Source organism: Hyaena hyaena, unplaced genomic scaffold (genome assembly GCF_003009895.1).
Source record: "Hyaena hyaena isolate Hyena2069 unplaced genomic scaffold, ASM300989v1 scaffold_320, whole genome shotgun sequence".
NCBI classification, from domain to species: domain Eukaryota; kingdom Metazoa; phylum Chordata; class Mammalia; order Carnivora; family Hyaenidae; genus Hyaena; species Hyaena hyaena.
Window position 1 is genome coordinate 1,592,437 of NW_024080952.1, and position 23,130 is coordinate 1,615,566.

The window sequence follows — 23,130 nt, forward strand, 5'->3', positions numbered from 1 at the left end:
CTGAAGGGGCTGAACTGGATCAATACAAGGGCAGAATTTAGGAACAAAGCCCAGTAAATGTCTGAGCACTGGCGTCTGTTGTTCTCTCTCTAAAACAAGTCCTGCCCTATGCCGAGGATGAGCAAGGTGACCACAATGCCAGGCTGGTTGCCAAGACCCACACTGCTCGTGGGTCCTTCTGGCTCCCCTCCATTTCCGGTTTCCAGAAGCCACCCTCCGCCTCTTCTTTCTCACACCCACAAAGCCCCTGTGACCAGTGTAGGAAAGATTCATTTCAAAACTCCTCTGTGGCCCTGGACACCATGAGGTATTGACTCAAAGATGTAATTCTCTCACTCTGAGTTTCTAAGAATGTTTCATAACTCTGAGTCAGGGGCTATCGGGCTTGGTGGTGAAGGTGTCAGAGCTACGGTAGAATTCCCACTCCAGCACTTACACCAGCTTTGGGGCTTGGGCAGGGTCATTTCAACTCGCTAAGCCAGAACTGCCTCCACAGCAAGATTAGGATAATCGTAATGCACACAATGACAACTCTCACTGTACAGCACTGTTGCATACATTAAATGGGATAGTGCACATAAAACACTGAGTAGGCTGTGTGGCCCAGGTTAAGATGGTGGCTGTCATTTCTACTAAAACTGAGTCATCAAGAGGGTCTTCAGCTGGCTGGAATTACAAAACCCCTAATTTGGCAAATGACAGGAAATTTTCTCTCCATGATGTGTGGGTGCATGTCTGTTGTAATACATTTTTGTAGCTATTAAATGTAGACAGGAATGAGGAAAATTCCAAAAGGTAATTCTAGGAGGTCTAATTTTATCCCTCTAATTCCTTACCACAATGTAATGCTTTTTGGTCTGTGGGGCCAAATTCTGCTGCTACCAGGTAGGCTCCTATTGGATCTGAATCAGGAAACATTGACTCCATTCTTACTTTCGCAGGAGACAGAGAGCCAAGTGCTAGTAACACTATGGTTTGGAGGTGCACTTGCTTCTCTCTGGCCTATTTAAAAAGGCATTACCCCCAGCTCTGTGCCCCAGTGGGTTTCCAGACGCCCTCCTTGTTTGGTTCTTTCTTTCTAACACTGTTCCCAGGTTTGGTTTCTGAAAGATTCTCATTCAATGCCCTGAACTGTAGCTTGAGGAAAGGCATTCTCTAGACCTGAGCCATAAATCACGAGGAATAAATGACAGAAGGCTTTTCGTATGTTAGATGTGGTAATAAGTGGGAAAGCCCTAGCGGAAGTCCAAAGTCCTACACAAACAGAAGAGACCTTAAACCCAAATAGAAATCTCCATGGAAATGCCTCCGGTCAACAAGCTTATGAAACTTTTAAAGGCACAGTTTTCACAGGTTATTACTCAATGATTTGGGAATCCATGTGCTGTCTTACTAAGGGGTCAGGCTTGAAAGGGGGGATAAGAACGCATGACCTCAGGTTTTACATAGTTCAAGGCTGTAGAGCTTTAAAAGCGCTTTCTTTGTGTACATTCCTCTGGCTGCTAACTAGATTGTGTGCTCCTCAAGGCCAGAAACTGGGTTGACGCTGGCTCCTCTGCATCTCGGATATGCCTGCTTGTTTGCTGGATAAAGGAAACTCCTCTCTTTCTCCTCATTTCTCTATGGAGGGTAGCTCGCACAGCTGGGAGAAATGGGGTTTAGTGGGGGGAGGGGCCAAAGTCAATGCCTGAAGGGAATATCTCTAATCCAAATTATCATTGAGAATCCCTTCAATCAGCCATAATGTAGAGTCTAAATGATTACTGAATTGAGTCAAGGCATGGAAAGTACTTAGAGCAGTGCCAGGACAGTATTTACTAAATACTGGCTCCCGTCATCATTATTAGGAGCCTCATGTGGCTACCTGAACATTCAAACCAAAATGCCTTTAGAGGATCAAGTTCCTGCTGGCGAACAGGGAAGAGTGTATAATCCTAATGTTTTCTGCTCACCTGAAGGGTTTATTCTATTTTTGAACACATCAAACATCAATGACCTGAACACTTTTATGAGACGTGGCTACCAAGATAAGACCTAGAAGAGACACAATATTTGCAAGCCGCTAACACAGGGAGGCATAGAGTAGGTGCTCAGTAAATATTTGCTGCCTTTGAATCTACAACTCACTCCATTGGACTCCTGTGGGCTGTGTTCTCTGGAAAACCGGAGAGAAGAATGGTTTTTAAGTTGGCAATTCTTACTGGGGCTCCCCAGTATGGTTACCAGTCTCCCGATCTTGGGTACTGGTCCCATGGTCCCAGAGGGGAGCTTAGCAGGGGGCAGGTGGGCCGGGAGCATGACGTAAATTCAATCTGAGTATCAAGTGCCTCGGCCATCCTCTTACCTGAAGAGTAGGAAGATGTTCGACTGCTCGGAGAGCAGGGTACTTGCAGCCCAGCAAATCCCAGGCATCTCTGTGACCCCCTGTCCGAGTCAAAGCTGGTCTGGGGGCTGTGGCCCTGATCCTTCTGTCCAGAGGCCCGCTGGTACCAGCCACGCAGGTGCTCTGCAACTAAGGCCTTGTGGATGTTTTTGGTGATGTGCTCCGACTTAGCAGCAGTCTTCCTGGGCAGCCGGAGAGTTGCATATGGGTTATGGGGCACCCGGTCGACCTCGTCTTCGTGAAAGGACCTGCTATAGTCCCTCTGGCGTTCGTATCCATAGTGGGCCGAGGACCGGTAGGAAGGATTGACACTGTACTGTCCCTCAGTGTCATTCTCAAAGACATAGCCACCACTGTAATAAAGGTCACACTCTGCATATGGCGTGTACCCGGCAATATAGTAACTAGAAGAAGGCTGTTCCTGACTCTTTGTGTAGACGCCATTCCTCAAACTATCCTTTTGTGCTAGGTTGGGCATGCTTCCTGAATTTGAAGTCGAAACGTTCTGTTTCTTGGACCTTCTCCGGCCCCTGGCACGAGTGTCCAGAGTCTGGGTAGTGTAATAGGGGCCAGCAACAGGCGTCACGCAGTAATACTCTGTGCTTGATTGGCTGGTGTAGGAAGACCCATCATCCAGGATTTCTGTACTACTGCTTCTTTGGGATTTGGAGAGGGAGAAAAATGGCTTATCGTTGTCCATCTCAGACAGCAGGTGGGACTGAGACTCAAGGCTTCCACTCCGCTGGCGGCAGTGCTGGGAAGAAGACTCGGGTCTGCAAGAGGAGAAACGCAAACTTGTAACAGAGAATGAAGGAAAGGAGGACAGAAATTAAGAACACAAACACATGGTTGAAGGATTTAATCACCCTTGAATTGCTATAAAACTTTTAAGGTTTCCATGGTTGCCTGGGTGACTCAGTCAGTTGAGTGTCCAACCAACTCTTGATTGCAGCTCAGGTCATGATCTCACAGCTGTGGGACCGAGCCCTGTGTCAGGGTCTGCCCTGGGGGTGGAACCTGCTTAAGATTTTCCCATTCCCTCTCCCTCTCCCCCTGCCAGCCCCTCCCACCCCCCACAAGCAAACAAACAATCGAAAACATTTAAGGTTTCCAAAGGTGACTACCCAAGAGAATCTTTTTGTTCACACAATCCATTGGTTCCCATGCAAGTTCACTGTCATGGTCCAAATGAGAAAAGAACCAGATTCTATCAGTTATCTAATCCACAGTCTTACTTGAGGGTAGGGAAGATAAACTGATGATGCACAACTTGTATCAAAGCCTGAAAAGAACAAAAACCCAACAGGTCTTTGGAAGTTCCTCTCTTCCAACGGGATAGCAGGAGACAGACTAGGCTGAAGGCAGCATGGCATGGGGGAGAGCCTGGCTTGGATGCCAGACATATCTGGGCTGAGTCATGGCTCTGCCATTTCCGAGCTGTGCCAGCTTGGGTAAAACATTTAACCTCTCTCAATCTTGCTTCCACCTCTGGAAAATGAGGGGGTAAAATGGTATCTGATATCTACAATTAGTCTTGTTGTGCAGTCTAAATAATATAGTGCATCTAAAATAGCTAGCAAAACCTTCACTACACACTTCAAAATTTCATTATTGTCATCATCTTCATCCTTACCACTAAATAACAAATGGTGATGTCTGGTTGGGAAAAAAGTCAAGGCACACAAAAAAATCTAACATCTATTCAAACAAAGTATAGTTTCAAGTACATTTCCTTTGTACTTGAAAGCACATTAAGTAGGGATGCCTGGGTGGCTAAGTGGGTTAAGCGTCTGACTTCAGCTCAGGTCATGATCTCACAGTTCATGAGTTCGAGCCCCATGTTGGGCTCTCTGCTGTCAGCACAGAGCCTGCTTTGGATCCTGTCTCCCTCTCTCTCTCTGCCCCTTCTCTGCTCATTCTCTCTCTCTCTCTCTCTGTCTCTCTCTCTCTCCCTCTCTCTCTCTCCATCTCAAAATAAATAAACTTAAAAGGAAAAGTATATTGAAAATATAGATCCATAAAATAGTCCTGCTGCATTAAGTCCCTTAAAATGATTAAAAAATACAACAAAGTAAAGCAAAACTTTGAAGCAAAAATTGGCAGAGCCCAAGGAACTGGAAGGAAGAGTTCTTACTCCAAGTGGCTGCTGCTGTAGGCATTGCGGGTAAGAACCGGCGTAGTGGGCATGCTCCGTCCTCCCTGGGGTCGCCTCTCCAGGGTTCTGTAAGGGCTGCTGTGTGTCGACAGCATTTCCCTATGATGGTAAAAAGAATTCCACAAATGATGAGCCTCCCAACATGTCTGGCAAACATCATAAGGTGATGTGAAATTTACTGGAAACTGAAGGAAGGGAGCAGAGGAGCAAACTGGGAAGGGTATCTTTGTGGTTTAGTAGCCTGGTATGTCCTAGATGAGTTTGAGGGGAAACACTAGTAGTCTTTCTGAGTCACAAAGGGAAGGAAACAATTTTTTAAAGAAATTTTTAAGGAGCATACTGAATAAAGGAGATTGGAAGCAACTAGAGGGCTGGCTGGCTGGCTAAGTCAGTTAAGTGTTAGACTCTTGATTTCGGCTGACAGTCATGGGATCAAGTCCCGCATCAGGCTCTGTGCTGAGCATGGCAACTGCTTAAGATTCTGTCTCCCTCTGTCCCTCCCCAGCTCATGCTCTCTCCTCTCTTTCTCAAAAACAAGCAAACAAACAACAAAACAAGAAGAAAAACAAACAAAAAACCCAAACAACTAGAGCAGGGGCAGCAAAGCCTTTTTCTGTAAAGAAAGTAATAGTAAATCTTTCTGGCTTTGCTGGTCAGATGGCCCTGTCTTGACTGGTTTACATTGTCCCTAAAGTACAAAAGCAGTGTAGACAAGATGTAAGTGAATGGGGATGAATGTGTATGGGTAAAGCTTGGGCATGGATGCTAAAAGTCAAATTTCATATAATTTTTCACATCACAGAATATTACTGCTTTTGATTTCCCCTCCCCAACTATTTAAAAATACAAAAACCAGGGGCACCCGGTGGTTCAGTCGTTACATATCCGACTTCGTCTCAGGTCACGATCTCACAATTTGAGCCCCGCATCAGGCTATGTGCTGACAGCTCAGAGCCTGGAGTCTGCTTCAGATTCTGTGTCTCCCTCTCTCTTTCTGCACCTCCTCGCTGGTGCACTCTCTCTCTCTCAAAAATAAATAAGCATTAAAAAAGTTTTTTCTTTAAACCTCCTCTATCTACTGTTCTGTGTTGGTTAATATTCATCTACAATGTTATTTTAATGACAGTTTAGCATTCCAATGTAAAGGACTTGGAACAATATATTTAAACAATCCACTAGTAGAGCATTTGGGTTATTTTCAGTTTGTCACTAATGTAAACAGTGTTGTGATGAGTGTCCTGTAGTTAACTAATTCAATAGGAAGAATTCCTCTAAGTAAAATTGCTGGATCAAAGAGCAAACCCATCTTAAGCTATTAATTAAGGGAGTAGGTATAATAATTTTTAAGATACGATTTCCGGTTATAATTTTTCCTTTTGCTACAATAGCTTTGTTTTCCCTAGTATAATAAATATACTTGTCCAGTGTTATCCAGTGACAGAAATGTGCTATATCTGTGCTGTCCAATATTATGGCCAATAGCTCACAAGTGCCCGTTAGCACTTGAAATGTGGCTAGCATGACTGAGGAAGTGAATTTTTCATTTTATTTAGTTTTGATTCAATTAGCCGGCACAGCTCTAGACACTCGGATTTCTATTATTTAAGGCAACAGTTCTAACTGCTAACAACTGGGGTTGACAGGTGATAATGGCTGTCACTGGTCTTTGAGAAATGAGAAAGACAACAAAGTGCCAGCTTTACTTTCATAAGGAAGAATTATTTAATCTAAACAATCTTCCTTTATTTTAAGAGAAACTTCCACCTTTGCTGAGATGCAGTACAACGTAGTAGGTAAAATCACATCACAGATTTTGGAGTGAGGCTACTGAGGTTCAAATCCTGATTCCAACATTTACTAGCTGATAAACCCAACAGGTCATTCAAGCTTTCTGGTGCTTGGTGTACTTATCTGTGAAAGGTAATGACAGTAGTCATACTGCCAGGATAGTTGTGCAGATTAAGTTTCTTCACACATATTAAAACACTGGAAACAGTGTCTGACATATAATTAGTGTTCAAAATGTTAACTTCATCATCTTATTTTTATGACAATGGCTGTATTTTTTATTTACATGTCATTTTTTTCACCATGAAATCAGAGTATTTTTCATTTGAACATTCTGATTAGGGAGGGTAAACATTTGGTAATCCTATCTTGGGTCCTATTTTTTTTTTCTTTCTTTAATAGTGTTGACCCATGTAGCCAAAGTCTGAGAATCACCAGTCTGTCATCTTTTTACAATCTGCTGTTATTGCCCTGATAGTATTTACCTGAGACATTTGAGAAAAAAGTCGTATCATCTATTTTACAGATTAAAATGAGTTGAAGTCTCATTTCTATTTGAAAGATTAGAAGTCATTTCTGTCACTGGCACTGATGGAGTGATATTTAATGACAGTTTCCTGAGAGTATGGGACATGAAACTAAACTTTGGACACTATATCCAAAACCAGACTAAACAATGCCGCCTAAAACCTAACATAAATCAAACAGACTTTACAATATAGGAAACTGCCAAATGCGTTGAAAAGATCGCTAAGAAACATTTGCACTTCCTGTCAACAGCAAATGATGGGGTTAGTTTCTATGCCTTGGTTTTACACGATAATCCCTTTTGAAAGGACAAATACGGTTACCCCAAAAAGGGTCAGCCATTTTGAAGGAAAGAGCTCATGGCTGTGGGGATACGGATGATGTGACTTCTCACCTGGACTGCCTGGTGTCCACAAACTGTTCATTGACGGATGACTTTCTGAAATGGATTCGCTCGATTCCGAGAGATTTCGGGGGAAGAATTCTTGGAGAATGAGGTACTGAACTTGGTCGCTGCCCAGTAAGAGTGAAGGTGTCAGCTATAATAAGTAAAGGAATAAATAAGTAGGTAAATAAGTAAGTTAATAAATACCTTGCCAGCACTCAAAAAAAAAAACAAAAAAAAAAAACAACCCAAATCAGAAGATTTGGTGACCACAGGGTTTTTCCAAAGATGATGCTAGAAGTACATTACTTTCAGGAAATTTATTTTTCTACTTTATACACTAGAGAAAAGAAATTGCTGAATATAGCTGACCCTTGAACAACATAGGTCTGAACTGTATGAGTCCACTTACACATGAATTTTTTTTCTTAAATATAGTACAATATTGAAAATGTATTTTCTCTTCCTTAGGATTCTCTTCATAACATTTTCTTTTCTCTAGCTTACTTAACTGTAAGATTACAGTATATAATACATATAACAAATATGTGTTAATTGACTGTTTAAGTTAATGGTAAGGCTTCTACCAACAGTAGGCTGTTAGTAGTTAAGTTTGGAGGGAGTCAAGAGTTACACTTAGATTTTCAACTATAGGGGGTGTGGCCAGCCCAACCCCCACATTGTTCAAGGGTCAACTGTACTCTTGTGGGGCCTGATTCAACTTTTGCCAATTCAGTTGAGTATTAAGGAACTCCAGGGTTCAAGAGTTTGAGCCTTGCGTTGGGCTCTGTGCTGACAGCTCAGAGACTAGAGCCTGCTTCGGATTCTGTGTCTCCCTCTCTCTCTCTGCCCTCCCCTGTTCACGCTCTTTCTCTCTCATATATAAATAAATGTTTAAAAAATTTTAAAAAAGAAAAAAGAACTCCCATCCCAAACAATGAAAAACCCTAGCGTGTAAAGGCCAAAGGGAAGCTGGCCTATGAAGCTGGCGAGGATCACTTTTGTTCACCTTTCAAGTTCTTCAGTCTGTTTGGTCAACCAGAGAGGCTCATTCTATCACTGAAAGTAATATAACTGATTTACGCTGAGTTATTAGAGACTTGTTATGCCCCTCACTACCATTTGCATTTTCAAAGGGGAATGGTAAGCATGACCCAATTTTAGCTCAAAGAAAGAATTTTGGAATGGTGGAGTTTCATGCACCATAAAATTTGGGGTAGGGTGGGGCTGCGGGAGATACAACAGTATGGGTAGCAGTTTTGCAGAATTCTTTAAATCATATCATTCAGATAGCCACTCCTCTACTTAAGCACAAAGGATTACAAAGAAATACTGTCACTTGATATGAAATCCACTCCATCATGAAATGTGGCCAATACTAATAGCCTTCCTCTATCAAACCAACACAGTGACATGTAACCCAATTTCCAAAATGTGTATTTCTTCCTAAGGAAAATAAAATAAACTCCTAGCTATGCAGAATACAGCGATAACCAAAGTCTACACTGTATTTCTTGATTTGGGATTAGACTCCAAATATATATATCACCATTGGGAAAAGGTGAGTGAAAGACTCTGTATTTTTCATGCAACTCCCTGTGAACCTGTAATGACTTCAAGATAAAATGTTTAAAAGTAATCCTATAGAGGGGCAGCTGGCTGGCTCAGTCAGTAGAGCAGGTAACTCTGGATCTCAGGGTCATGCGTTCATGCTCCACATTGGGCATGGAGCATACTTAAAATTTAAAAAAGTAAAAATAAAAATTCTATTAAAAAAATCCTACAGAGCCTCACAAGCCCTTACTGAGGAACCTATTTACTATTATGTGAGTAATAGTCATGCCATTTGTATGGTACTGCGTTTTATTTAATGCTGAATTAACCTGGATAGAAGTTAATCCTAATCTCTGTTCCCCAACTATTCCACCTAAGTTAGTTGCTTCTACTTTTCCCAAAAGAACAACATGTAGACCTTACTTAATTAAAGAAGTTGTCTTAATATTTCAAAATATATAACATTTTAAATCAAAGAAGGGCTACTTACAATCATCGTAGGTGGGCGTGTCAGACAAGGAGCTGTTCTCTGATGGAATTATGTCTTCTGTGAATAAAAATAAGTGCCTTTAGGATAACTGGCCATTTATATACCTACAGTGAGTTTCAAAAAACAATTCTCCACGGAGTGCATCTTATTTTTATGTAGTAAGCATAACTAATTGCAATGAATTAAGAATAATCAACCATCATAAAAATGGAATAATTTTCCACCAAAGATATAAACATCTTAGGAGTTGTACAAATATGACAGTGGACTATTTCTTAAAATGGAACAGACTTCAAGAGAATTTTTGTTTTCAACACGTTTTCAGTCTAGCTTCCACATGAGATGAAAACTGTATACTATACATGGAGGGCTTGTAACCAACAAACTGGAAACAAAAATCATGCCATTCACATCATAAAGTCTAAATGCTATGTAACATACACTTGAACCTTCATGTGAAAATCTGTTACTATAAATTATGTTTTGATTCCTCCCTGAAGAAAAGGGCCTATGCTTAATAGGTGAACACTTTGTGGTGCATGAGCTTCTCAGTTTGACATGGGTGCCTATGTGGCACTGCTGACATTTTGGATTGGATAATTCTCTCCTGACAGGAGCTGTCCTTTGCATTGCAGGATCTTTAGCCTCTACCCACTATCTATCAGCAGCACCTCTGCACTCAGTTTTGGGAACCAAAAATGCCTGTAGACATTGCCACGTGTTCCCTGGGGCGCAAAATTGCACATGGTTGAGAACTAATGGATCAGACAGACCTGGGTTCAAATCTCGGTTTTGTCACTTACTGGCTGTGAGACCGTGGGCAAATGACTTAACCCCTCTGAGCATTCTTTGGCTCAAATGGAACAGGAAATATGAATAGTACGTAGCACGTGGAGCTGAGGTGAGCAGTCAATGAAACAGTGGATGTAAAGCCTAGCTCCTTGCACAGGGCAAATGCTCAATAAGTGTTAGCTATACTTATCGCTTTTATTACCTAGACACAGCATTCTGGTGGTTAGAAATGCCCATTATGCTCCTGAATATTACTGATGCCCATCAAATGTTTAAACACGTGTTTAGGAAGAAGAGTCTTCTCAGATGTGTTGATCTTCCTTGGCAAATCATCTCGTACACAGGATCGAGCCCTGGCCTCATTACAGGCAAATAAAGCACCTTAGTACATGCTTTTTGGCCATTATGAAGGAAACCTCTCCCATCTGATCTCTAGTGTTAATCTCCATCAGAGCCAGGCAAACTATCTTTCAACTGGACACACAGTAGTAGAGTTTGAAGGCAAGGTGCCAGTACAGTCAGCTGTCAGGCACATTAAAAAAAAAAAAAAAATCCACCCAAAATATGCTCAACCATTGGCACCATCTGCTGTCCAAATGTCACTCATTGTAAAGGAGATCACTTGAATCTTGCACAGTTTGGGGATGAATGGGCCACAACAAATGGTTATGAAAGTTAAGCACACTGCTCATCACCTATCTCTGTAGGTCCAGAATGTAACCACCTCCAAGGCCAACTGGATTTCTCATTCAGAGTCAAAGCTGTAGCTGACTAACATTTGTGTGTTGATGTCTGTGCATCCACTTTCCAAAAGCCATACCTCTGCTTTTTTTTTTTAATTTTTTATGTTTTTTTTTAAAATTTATTTCTGAGAGAGGAGAGAGAGAGAAAGAGAGAGAGACAGCATGAACAGGGGAGGGTCAGAGAGAGAGGGAGATACAGAATCTGAAACAAGCTCCAGGCTCTGAGCTAGCTGTTAGCACAGAGCCTGACACGGGGCTTGAACCCATGAACCGTGAGATCATGACCTGAGCCGAAGTCAGAGGCTTAACCAACTGAGCCACCCAGGTGCCCCGCCATACCTCTGCTTTATAAATCACACGGCCCTAAACCCAAGTATATTCTATAAGCCTAGTTACCATAATTCATCAAATCTAAGATATAGAACTATTTAAAAATGAAAAAGTATTGCCAATTGTAATGGTAATACACCATCCAGTATAAAAATTTTTCAAATTTCACAGATGTTTAAATGTGAAAAAAATAGTCTTGGGATCAAAGAAATATTTGCATATTTCCACCAGTGATCAGGGCTAGACACCATCCTGATAAAGTAAGGTCAACTGGATGTGAAATCTATCTAAATGAGATTTTTCAGTGTACTTTTTCCCTGAATATGAAAGTCGTAGGTATATAATGTTGAGAATTTTGAAGATACAGAAAAGAATTTTTAAAAAAGTAAGTTATTTGAAAATCCACAACTACTAGTATTTTGAAATATTTCCCAACCAGGTTTTGTTACGTGCCTATTTATATAATGTCAGGATCACATTGTGGTTACAATTTTATACCCTGCTTTCGGCATTTCATGTTGTATCACAGACATTTGTCCCTATCTTTAAATAGCCCCCACACATGACAGGAACTGTAAGAGATCTACTCACAAATGTTACGTAGGTATTAAAAAACTGTATGGTCCTTGCATTAAAAACCTTTGAGAGACTCCTGGGTAGGCCCAGCTCTCTTACTACCCCGTGATGGCAAGTATATTTCTTATAATGACAGGCCAGTTAAAGGTGAATCTGTCTTATCGTGAACCAATATGGGTATGAATGCTCCTTTATCTTGAAAATTTAAGCAACGCAATAGTGTAGTGTGACAATAGTGAGAATGTCCCCGCAAAGTTCACATACTTGTAAGACTGAAGTCCCAAATCACTGTGACCCTAAGAAAGTTACTTTTAATCCTGTTCTTTCTTTTACCTCATACCAAATGAACTCACTGGGACATGCTAGATACCATCAAGGATATATCGACTATGGGACTCAGAAAACCTTACTTCTTACGAACCTGGTAAAATCACTGTTGCTTTCTGGCTGGGTTTCTTTCCACATCTGATCCGGTATTCATTTATCGCATTTTCGATGTCCTGAAGCTTTTTCATGGCATCCATGTAATCCTGCTTTCGCCTTTTCTTCACGGTTTTACAAAGGTCTGGCTCATTGGCAAGTTTCTTCGCAGCCTCAACCAGCTTTTGCTGTATCAGGAAATTGCTCTCCAATTCTTGTAGAGCAGGATCCTGCATTTATACAATGATACTGTTTCTTGTACATTTTCAAATCAGATGCTTTTTGAGAATAAAACCTTGCTAAGTTCACTGCATAGGTATCTTCAAACACTGGAAGACAAACCTCTCTCATCTATTTACTTCACCTTATCACTAATCCTTTTATTTTAAAAAGGATTTTTAAAATAATCGACTTTTTTCCTTTTATTTTAAAAAAATTTTTTTAAGCAGGAAAGAATATCCAATGGAAAAAAGACAGCCTTTTTAACAGATGGTGTTGGGAGAATTGGACAGCAACATGCAGAAGAATGAAACTAGATCATTTTCTCACACCATGCACAAAAATCAACTCAAAATGGATAAAGGACCTGAACGTGAGACAGGAAACTATCAACACCCTAGAGGAGAAAGCAGGAAACAACCTCCTTGACCTCCACCGCAGCAACTTCTTACTTGACACATCCCCAAAAGCAAGGGAATCAAGAGCAAAAATAAACTGTTGGGACCTCATCAAGATTAAAAGCTTCTGCACAGCCAAGGAAACAACCCAGAAAATTAATAGGCAACCAACGGAATGGGAACAGATAGTTGCAAATGACATATCAGATAAAGGGTTAATATCCAGAATCTATAAGGAACTCACCAAACTACACGCCCGAAAAACAAACAACCCAGTGAAGAAATGGGCAGAAGATATGAACAGACACTTCGCCAAAGAGGACATCCAGATGGCCAACAGACACACGAAACGATGCTCAGCATCCCTCCTCATCAGGGAAATACAAATCAGAACCACACTGAGATACCACCTCACGCCAGTCAGAGTGGCTAAAATGAGCAAATCAGAGGACTCTAGATGCTGGCGAGGATGTGGAGAAACGGGCACCCTCCTACACTGTTGGTGGGAATGTAAACTGGTACAGCCCCTCTGGAAAACAGTGTGGAGGTTCCTCAGGAAACTAACAATAGAACTCCCCTATGACCCAGCAATAGCACTGCTAGGAATTTTCCCGAGGGATACAGAAATGCTGATGCATAGGAGCACATGTACCCCAATGTTCATAGCAGCACTCTCCACAATAGCTAAAACATGGAAAGAGCCTAAGTGTCCATCAACAGATGAATGGATCAAGAAGATGTGGTTTACCTATACCATGGAATACTCCATGGCAATGAGAAACAGTGAAATCTGGCCATGTGTAGCAACATGGATGGACCTTGAGGGTGTTATGCTGAGCGAAATAAGTCAGGCAGAGAAGGACAAATAGCATATGTTTGCACGTATAGGAGGATTAGGAGGAACTTGACGGAGGAACAAGGGGGAGAAGAAGGGGGGAAATGGTGGGGGAAAGGGAGAGAGGCAAACCATGAGAGACTCTTGAATGCTGACAAAAACTGAGGACTGATGGATGTGGGGGGGAGGGGGGGATGGGCATGGAGGAGGACACTTGTGGGGATGAGCACTGAGTGTTATGTGGAAACTAATTTGACAATAAACTATTTGTAAAAAAAAAAAAAAATTTTTTTTAATGTTTTATTTTATATTTGAGACAGAGAGAGAGTAGGGGAGGGGCAGAGAGAGAGGGAGACACAGAATCTGAAGCAGGCTCCAGGCTCTGAGCTAGCTGTCAGCAGAGCCCAATGCGAGACTTGAACCCACGAACTACGAGATCATGACCTGAGCTGAAGTCGGACATTTAACTGACTGAGCCACCCAGGTGCCCTGACTTTTTTCCTTTTAAAGAAGGGAATGGCCTTGCAATCAGTTAGTTTGTTGGGTGAAGACGACATTTTTCAAGGAGAGATTCTCAACCTAAGATTCACAGACATAGACTGTTGTTATATTAACACACACAGCTTTAAAGACAGATACTTTTGGGTCTGATTTCTCTTTCTGGGGGTTCCTGGTTGCATGACCCTGAAATACTACTTACAGGTTTCTTTTTTTTTTTTTTTTCATTTTGTATCTTTCTTTCTCTTTTTCTTTCTTTCTCTCCTGCATCTCCATTTCGAATGGAGATAACATCTACCTTGTAAAAATATGGCAAAGTTTAAATGAGAATAATATATGTGCATTGCTTAGCTCAGGATTGGGTATGATCTATACATTGCAAAGCTCTCTCCATTCTTGATGGAAACTGCTATCATTTTCTAAAGCCAAGATGGCTAAATTTGGGCAAGAAGCAGGAGCAGGGTCCTACTGTCTGACGACCCGCAGATGAGAAAGTACACTGTATACTGGAACTATTACACCCAAATACTGCACATGTAATATCTCATTTAATATTCCTTGTGTCCCTCAGTGGGAAGAACAAGGATTACCCCCAATTTATGGATGAGGAAACTGAGGCCTGGGAAATGAGACTTCAGAAAGGGCCAACTTATTTGTCAAAGGCTTCTCTGCTTTACGTGGAAGGGTCTAATGATGGAGTTCTTAATTCTTATAATAATGTTCCTCAGTTTACAAATAGTTGGGGCTTGTTCAACGCTCCCTATGTGCGGAGGTGTAGAAAAGTGAGAAACAACTCAACTGTAACAGGACTGTGTATGAAAGAAAGAATTGCATGGTCTACTGTATCACTTTCGAGTGGGGAGCGCGAGATAAAAATGTACAGAGGTGACTCAAAAACCCAAGGGACAAGCCAACCACATTCAGCTGTCAGCTCTTCTGTCCTGTTGTTAACAGAAATGCTCAGCGCCACTGCTCGTACCTCCTCACTTGGCAGTAGGTTGTCATCGAGTTTGAACGCGGTGCCCACACGCCTTCTGACCTGAGGAGGTTTCTCACCGACGGTCAGCGGATATTCCTTCGGCATTCTGCCCGTGAGCTCCTGTAAAACAGGGCCGAGTCAAGAGGGGGAAAACTGACCTTGGCCGGAGGGGTCAAACACAATGTGAGGAGTCCCCCAAGCCCCAGAAGATACTCACAGCCTCCCGCAAACAGATCTTCTTAAGCTCCTCGACCTTCTTCAAGAGTTTTTCTTGCAAGAGCTTTTCCTTCTTCCTGAGCTCAAGGATTTTCTCTCTCTTCTGCTCCTCGCTAACTTCTGAGTCTTGAGAACCTGGAGGGTTTGGGAGGGAGGGCAGGGAAGGTTTATCCAAGGCATGTTTCCTTCCTTTTTAAAGGACAAAGGATTTCTAAGTCAAACCTGCTATTAAATCATAACTTATTTCTTTTCTCCTTGTTTCCGAATATAATAAAAGGAAACTGGAGAACATTTTCTCATGCTTCTGGGCATCCAGCAGCATGGTAATTATATATACCTTCTGTATTTTGGCTCAGTCATTTTAGAAGCCACGATAAAATGCTTAATGTTTCAGACACACCCAAGGAAGAATTTCAATTTTCTGAGCAGGATAGGAGGTAAGATGTTCCTTGAGATAACTGTTTAGAATGTCCTTTTAGAAAGCAAGCAAGCAAGGCAAAGGAATGCTCTGTGCTTCAGATTAAGAGTCGACAATAGGGTTTAGATGGGGAAATTCATTTGAGTTAAGTTACATACACTTGGTGATAAGAGATTCCAGCATTTCTGCGGAGGAAGGGCTTCGGGGCAGCAAGCACACTGGAAGGTGGGGGTGGGGTGAGGTCTGAAGCTTGTAGTCATGTTTGGCTATATTTTAAGTGGAGACGTAGACAAGTGTCTGGATCAGAAACTAAATATTGGGGGAAGAAGAAGCTGCTGGAATGGATGGGGAGAAAAGGTCCTTTCAAGTTGCCCTAAGCCCTCCGTATCTTTGTATCTAGTGTTATTCATACAAGCCGTTTATAATTTTACTTTCCTTAGACTTAAAAAAAATTGGTTTACACTGCATGCTGCAGGTTTTGATATGCTTATTTATTCCCAGCATAATGGGTCTAAAATGCATTGAAAAGCGGTTTACGACTCCTCCAAAAAAGTGAAATAAAGATTTTTGTACTTTCCCAAAACGTTACCTGAAGAGATTAAGCTGCCATTGCTCGCCATGATGAACTGACTTTTTGCCTCCAGTGTCACCATTTTGGAGACCCTTGGTGTCCCTGTTTCTGTCAGGTCCATGGCAATATCGTCTAAACTCCTGGCTGAAGGAATTTTTGCCTAAGAGGTATGCAACATCAAAACAGAAGTCACTCGACTGAACCAATTTCAAAGTGATAAAATGATTAAGTTTCCATGGGCTAAGTATGTCACACAAAGGACAATGTAGAATTTTTACAAGTGACACTTCAGAAGAAAAAAATATGAGATTTAGGCTGTACGGCTAAAATGTTTAAATAACTACGCACGAATCTCTCTCACCGTATAGTTCATTCAGTAACCTGAATATGTCACCTGTGGACACGTGCCCATATGCCAAAAAGTTGACGAGTCTTAGAACTTTTAAATCAGGTTGGGGCGCCTGAATGGCTCAGTCAGTTGAGCATCCGACTTCAGCTCAGGTCATGATCTCACGGTTTGTGGGTTCAAGCCCCGTGTCGGGCTCTGTGCTGACAGCTAGCTCAGAGCCTGGAGCCTGTTTCAGATTTTGAGTCTTCCTCTCTCTCTTACCCTCCCCTATTTACGCTGCCTCTCTCAGAAATAAATAAAACATTAAAAAAAAATTAAATCAGGTTATATATTGCCCACCCTTTAAATGTAAGAAAATTGTAAAGAAAATGTAAGAAAAATGCTCATAAAGTTTAAAAAATCTCAAAGAGCAAAACCCCACGTGCTTGTGTCTTTTCTGAGAAAGCTTATCTTTGGAATGAAAAGTAAATGAGGGAGGCCCATCTGCTCCTATAGAAGCACTCAGGTTACTTACTTTGCTTTGCTTCCGGTCCAAATAAAACTGATGCTGACTAATTGCCATTACCCAGATGGACTTGATGAGAGAAGGGTTCGCATACCACGTTTGCACAAAGAGGCCACTTTGCCCAAAGGTTCTTCTTGACACAGAAATCCTAAAAGATTAAGGAAAGCATTTGAATTATTCACCTCTGGCCCAGCACAACACAAAATGTAGCCAGTGAGTAATGTTATCACGAAGCATCTACTTCATTGTTTTTCTGCTGCCACGCTCTGATGCCGACAGGGACCACACTTCTGATGCTCTCCTTTTATGACAACACCAGTTGCGCCTGGATAATCTCTTTTTTTTTAGAAAACTCGCATGCTCAAAAACGCATACACATGTACTCAAAAGCAGATAAGACGTAGGCAAATTAGGAGCTGTACTAGATGTTTGGTTAAAAACCACAGGATGTGTCGCCATCACAAGGGGCTGGGGATAAATGTGGTAATACTTCAAAGACAAAACCACCAAGAGGGCAGGGGCAGCGCCTTCCCCAAGGTAAAAGAACAGCTCAGACCTAGGTTGACTTGTCCGGCTCTGACATTATCAGAGGATGAACATGATAATGTTGTCTGAAGATATGCAAGTCTGTAACCGGTCCAGCTACGGCTTATGCGCCAGATAAAAAGAGGAGAAAGGGTTAGAGGAGGAGAGAGTGAAAGGAGAAGGAAGGTGGGGGGTGGGCAGGCAGATGCTGCAGGGAAGGGGGAAGGGTACAATGTTCTTGGTAGGAATCTGACTTATCTCTTGGGGTCATCTTTTTCTCACAGCTGTTTCCCCCCATCCCTCTGACCTCTGAGACCCATAAACGTGTCTGAAAGGCGCACAGTGAGGACTGATAATGAATTCCTCTGAGGAGCCTGGAGAGCCTATAATCTTGACTTCAATCTATGTTGATAACCTGGCAACTATTGTTTTAAAGTGACCAGGAATGCCCAGTTAAAAAGTGAGCAAGGGATACAAACAGATGATTTCTCCAGAGAAGATACAAGAGTGGCCAAAAAAAGACACCAAAAGATGCTCGGCCACCATTAGGTACGAGGGAAACACAAAGTCAAGCCAGAAGGCCTATCGCTGTACACCGTAGGATGGCTGTTGAAAAAGCAACCACGGGGCACCTGGGTGGCTCAGTTGGTTAAGCATTTGACTTCGGCTCAGATCATGATCTCAGTTCATGAGGCCGAGCCCTACAGGGGCCTCTGTGCTGAAAGCTCAGAGCCTGGAGCCCACTTCTGATTCTGTGTCTCCCTCTCTCTCTGCCCCTCCCCTGCACACTGTCTCTCTTACCTAGTATCTCAAAAATAAACATTAAAAAAATAATAATAATAATAATAAAGCAACCAAAACACAGCTAAAAATAACAAGTGTTAGGGACAATGTGGAGAAAATGGAACCAAATATATTGCTGGTGGGGGTGCAAAATGGAGTAGCTCCTTTGGAAAACAGTGTGGCAGTTCCTCAAAAAGTTAAAGAAAGAATTACCATTTGACCCAGCAATTCCCCTCCCAGGTATATCCAGAAGTGAAAACGTATGTCCACACAAAAAAATTGCACATGAATGTTCCCGGCAGCGTTATTCAGATAGTCACCGGGACCATACAAAAAAAGGCTGTCATCCTCACCTCCGTGGATCGTGAACTTCAACGGCAAATTTTTTCTCACGGAAATACAAGTTCTCGAGCTGTTTCCATTGGAATAACTAAGGAATTAAGAAAACAGAAAACACACACAGCTTTAATTAATACTATTTTTTACTAAAGCTAGAACCCATCTTTTTAAAAATTTTTTAAAATTTTTATTTATTTTTGAGAGAAGAGAGAGAGAGAGAGAGAGAGAGAGAGACAATGTGAGCGGGGGAGGGCAGAAAGAGAGGGAGTCACAGAATGCAAAGCTGTCAGCACAGAGCCTGATGTGGGGCTTGAACCCACAAACTGAGATATGACCTGAGTCCAAGTTGGACATTTAACTGACTAAGCCACCTAGGTGCCCCTAAAGCCCATTTTTGTCATCAAATAATCAAGAAGGCACACTAAGATGAAGCGCGAATGTGTGACCCTGTCTTCTTACAAATCAATAACCTGAAACCATTTTTATTCCTTTCTCTGACAGTAATCCTCACCTCACTAATAAATCTTCCCGGAACAATAAACCAGGCAATTGTGGGGAACATGCATACTATTTTTTTTTCCTTTGACTCGACTAAATAAAGAGAGTAAGTAAGGAAATCCTCACAATTCCAGTAAGCACACGCCTTCTGATCAAAGATGCTGACTTCATATTTAAATGGAAAGACAGTCTAAAGGGTGTTTCAGTAGAACCACAGATTAAATTTCAAAAGGAAGCAAAGTGAAAGTAAAACGGAACCCCAAGCAGGGGTGATTCTCTGTGATACCAGTTTCCCACCTGCAAGAGTTCCCCTAAATGTGAAGGAAACTTAGCTCCAGGAACTGGGGCAGAGGTGGGGTGGGGGTAAACGCGGGATTGCCCCCTTGGGTTCTGAACGAGAGTCTCCAGTTTCTGTAAACACAACCTACTTGTATATTCCCACTGCTGACACGCTAATGCTGCACTCGGTATCATTTGCCAATTGGTTGGGTGAAAGAGAACTTACTAGCAGTGTCCATTTGAACATCAAATAATTTCTAAAACAAGACTGAGCACCCTGCAGTATTTCCTGAGCTCATTCGCAACCCCATTGTACTAGCCTGAGCCTCAGCTTTGAGTCTCCACTCGGACTTCATCGTTGAGTTTGTCCCACCGCTAATGATTATTACACTATGACTGGAGTTTGTAATTATGTTCAAAGAATCTTAGAGGAGCAGTTCAATTGTCTAAATAATAATAAATTCTCTGCAATCCACCCTCAGCACCACCATTTCCTCAAGTACAGGAGCCAAGACTGTTCACGAACATGTGAACCTCTTCTAGAGGAACAGCGTGAACTTGACATTCCTATGCACATGTAACTAGGATACAAAAGCATGCAAATTGGACCCCCCCAATCCCAAACATAGTAAAATAAATCAGCATACGCTAAAAACCCAGCCCTTTCTTGTCTGACATACAGTCAGTACAACTACAATCACCGAGGTTGAGAGAGTATTATTAGTGAAAGTTTAAAGCTACATACCGATTCCTAAAATGTCCGTAGACTGGTCGCTTTCATTTCTTTTAATCCAGAGATTCCAAAAATGGGATAGAAATCTGAGGGAAAGTCCTAAGGTTCTTTCTACCTCCCCTCTCTCTCCCAGACAGCAGCTCCGGTGAGTTCTGAACGGAGTTTCATAAGACACCTAGGTGTAACTCAATTTCACAAACAGAACCTCCCACGGCTGACATGCTACTGACATCAGCAAGCCTACCCAGTGACACCTCCCCACTTCTCCTCCTTCCTCCGATCAGTGAGATACAGAGCAAAGTTCTCGCTGGCAGATCTTCCCAGAAGAAAGACACATGTTTTTAAAGGGGGTGTAGTGTGGATCCAGGTGATCCTTGCTGGGAAGTAAGGTGCTTTGAATCCAAGCACAAATTTCACTGGAGGCTGTTGAGGGAGACATTTTTACCAGGGTTTACTCACCCTGGGCATGAACAGGTTCTACAGGAAGAGCCACAATGCAGCTCAGCTGTGTTTTTCTTTGCGTCCATTCCCACACACATAAAAACCAGGGCTGGACTTGAAACATGATCCCTGAAAGCCACCACCTCCCCCTCTTACCACTTACAAATGTGAAATACTAGCACTTTCGCCTCCATTCAGCATGTTCCTGCAATGAGAGCAAACGTGCTCCCTGTAAGCAAAAACCCTAAGTAAAAGGTGAAGGGCTTCAGTTTATTTAAAGAATTTGAAATAATTAAACGGCAACTGGGTTTGCAAAGAATTGATGGGAACAAGACTGAGTTTCCAAGTCTAAAAGGCAAAGCCGTCTCCCCACCTGAAATCTTAAAAGTTCATGGAAAATATGATTTCATATATGTGCCAGTAATAGCATAGGTGAGCGGGAAGGAGGCCGACTTAATTCGCGATGGCCAGTAGAGTGAGGATGATACAGTGTACATTCTGGTTCCATCACTTATGGGGGGGGTAAATTGTTTAACTTTTCTGTGTCCGTTTTCTCATCTGTAAACTGGGAGCAACGCCTGCTTCAGAGGGTTGTTGGAAAGGTTGGGTGAGGTGATGTTCATGAAGCACTTAGCCCAGTACCTGGTTTAGAACAAACATTCAGAGACTGACAAAGCTAGTTACAAACGCTATGAAGGACTCTCAGTCCAATTCCCTAATTCAATCATGTCTTTGTGAGGATGGACAGCCACTTAATAGCAGAAACAGAAGGAGAAACAGCGGTCTGGATCCCCCAGCTGTCTTTCCGCTGATGAGAAACAATCAAGTTTTTCTGTTGACACATCTGTGTCACTCAGGTCCCCATTCTATGAGTTTCAACGTCTGTAAAAACTGCTGTATTTCTGTTGATTTCATCGGTGGTTTCCTGATACACCCTCTGGGTAGGAAATCTGTTCACTGTTCCTGTAGCATGGAGGTCACCGAGGAGGAGGGAGGGGCAGGTCAGGGGCACGCCCACAGAAAGACACATGGCAACAAGCTCCCTCCTGTCTGGGGTACCCAGGGAGCGTGCCCTGGCAAGTGCAAAAATGCTGAGGAGTATGCACCTGCCACAGGCAAGGGGGACCTCCCAGGGTAATAAAAAGACTCAGGAAAAGTTTCGGACAGAAAGGAACAAACTACCTTAGTCAATCTTAACAAATCGAAATTAGATGTCACCCAAAGGTATACCACCAAGAAAGGATAGGAAAGACATGATCAGAGACAATTTTTTTTTTTAGAGCATTTATAATATAGGTTAATCATTTAACTGCAGGTTCACCTGGAAATGACTAAATTTGGGATAGTCACAGCTGCAGTGTGTGACTGTACGGCAAACAATGACTCACGTCGGGTGATCCCTTGGTATAATTCGAAGCAAAGCCAAATCACTGTATTAGTGACTTATTCTTTTTTCATTTTAAAAAAGTTATTCTTGAAGAATATACTGTTAGTACCCATGATCAAGCTACTGGATATGTTTTGCCTTCTGGGGGTCCCACAAAAACAGAATTTTGCAGGATCATGGGCTTTTAGAAAGCCAAACTGACCACTGGGGCACCTGGGTGGTTTAGTTGGTTGAGTGTCTGACTCTTAGTTTCAGCTCAGATCACGATCCCAGGATTGTAGAACCCAGAGCTTTGTGTTGGGTTCTGCAATGAGCTTGCAGCCTGCTTAAGATTCTTTCTATTTCTCTCTCTCTCGCTCCTTTTCCCCTTCTCCCCCACTCTCTCTAAAATAAAAAAATGCACACACACAAAAAAAGAAAGCCAAATTGACCACCTTTTTATCCAGCCATCCTTCCATCCATAAAATGCTTTTGTGACCCAGAGTGAGTCTGCCCAACAACCCTATGGGGAGTTACTACTTTGAGCTCCATTTTTCAAGACAGAAAACTGAGGCTCAGAGAGGTTTACATAAATTGGCCAAGGTCACAAAGCTAAATGGGAGCAAATCTGGCAGGTTGAAAAACCGTAGTGCCTAATCAAAGCACACCATCCTGCCTCTCTCATCTGGGAAGAGACTTGATGGAGTTAATGAAAACATGGAGTAATTCTCAGATCTACCTCAGGGGGGGAAATCCCCCCCCCAGCAATTATGAACAGTCATTTGCAGAAAAGGACTCTGGGACCCTCACATTTTACTTGCACCAATGGTTCCCAACCAACAATGATTTACATCACTCCCTACTCTCACCCACAACAATAAGATCATCTGGTCATACCTGGAGACATTTCTGCATACTGAAGGGGTAGGTGCTGCAAGCATCTTGTGGGGTGAACCCAGAGATTCTGCTGAATATCATGCCATGCTCGGGACAAAACGATCTGGCCCAAAATGTCAACAGAGCAGAAACTGAGC

The 23,130-nt window shown here is 42.3% G+C and overlaps 1 protein-coding gene across 1 annotated transcript in view; it reads right to left on the bottom strand.

Annotated features, from left to right (window-relative positions):
* Positions 1–23,130, bottom strand: part of FRMD4B (FERM domain containing 4B) — a 126,535-nt gene that overhangs the window by 8,336 nt on the left and 95,069 nt on the right. The window contains exons 12-21 of the mRNA XM_039248857.1: positions 18,794–18,870; positions 17,142–17,280; positions 16,297–16,438; positions 15,291–15,424; positions 15,074–15,193; positions 12,146–12,374; positions 9,284–9,340; positions 7,249–7,393; positions 4,518–4,637; positions 2,345–3,156 (exon numbers count right to left, since the gene is read on the bottom strand). Coding sequence (XP_039104788.1) covers positions 2,345–3,156; positions 4,518–4,637; positions 7,249–7,393; positions 9,284–9,340; positions 12,146–12,374; positions 15,074–15,193; positions 15,291–15,424; positions 16,297–16,438; positions 17,142–17,280; positions 18,794–18,870 — 1,975 coding nt within the window. The remainder of the gene's footprint in view (positions 1–2,344; positions 3,157–4,517; positions 4,638–7,248; positions 7,394–9,283; positions 9,341–12,145; positions 12,375–15,073; positions 15,194–15,290; positions 15,425–16,296; positions 16,439–17,141; positions 17,281–18,793; positions 18,871–23,130) is intronic.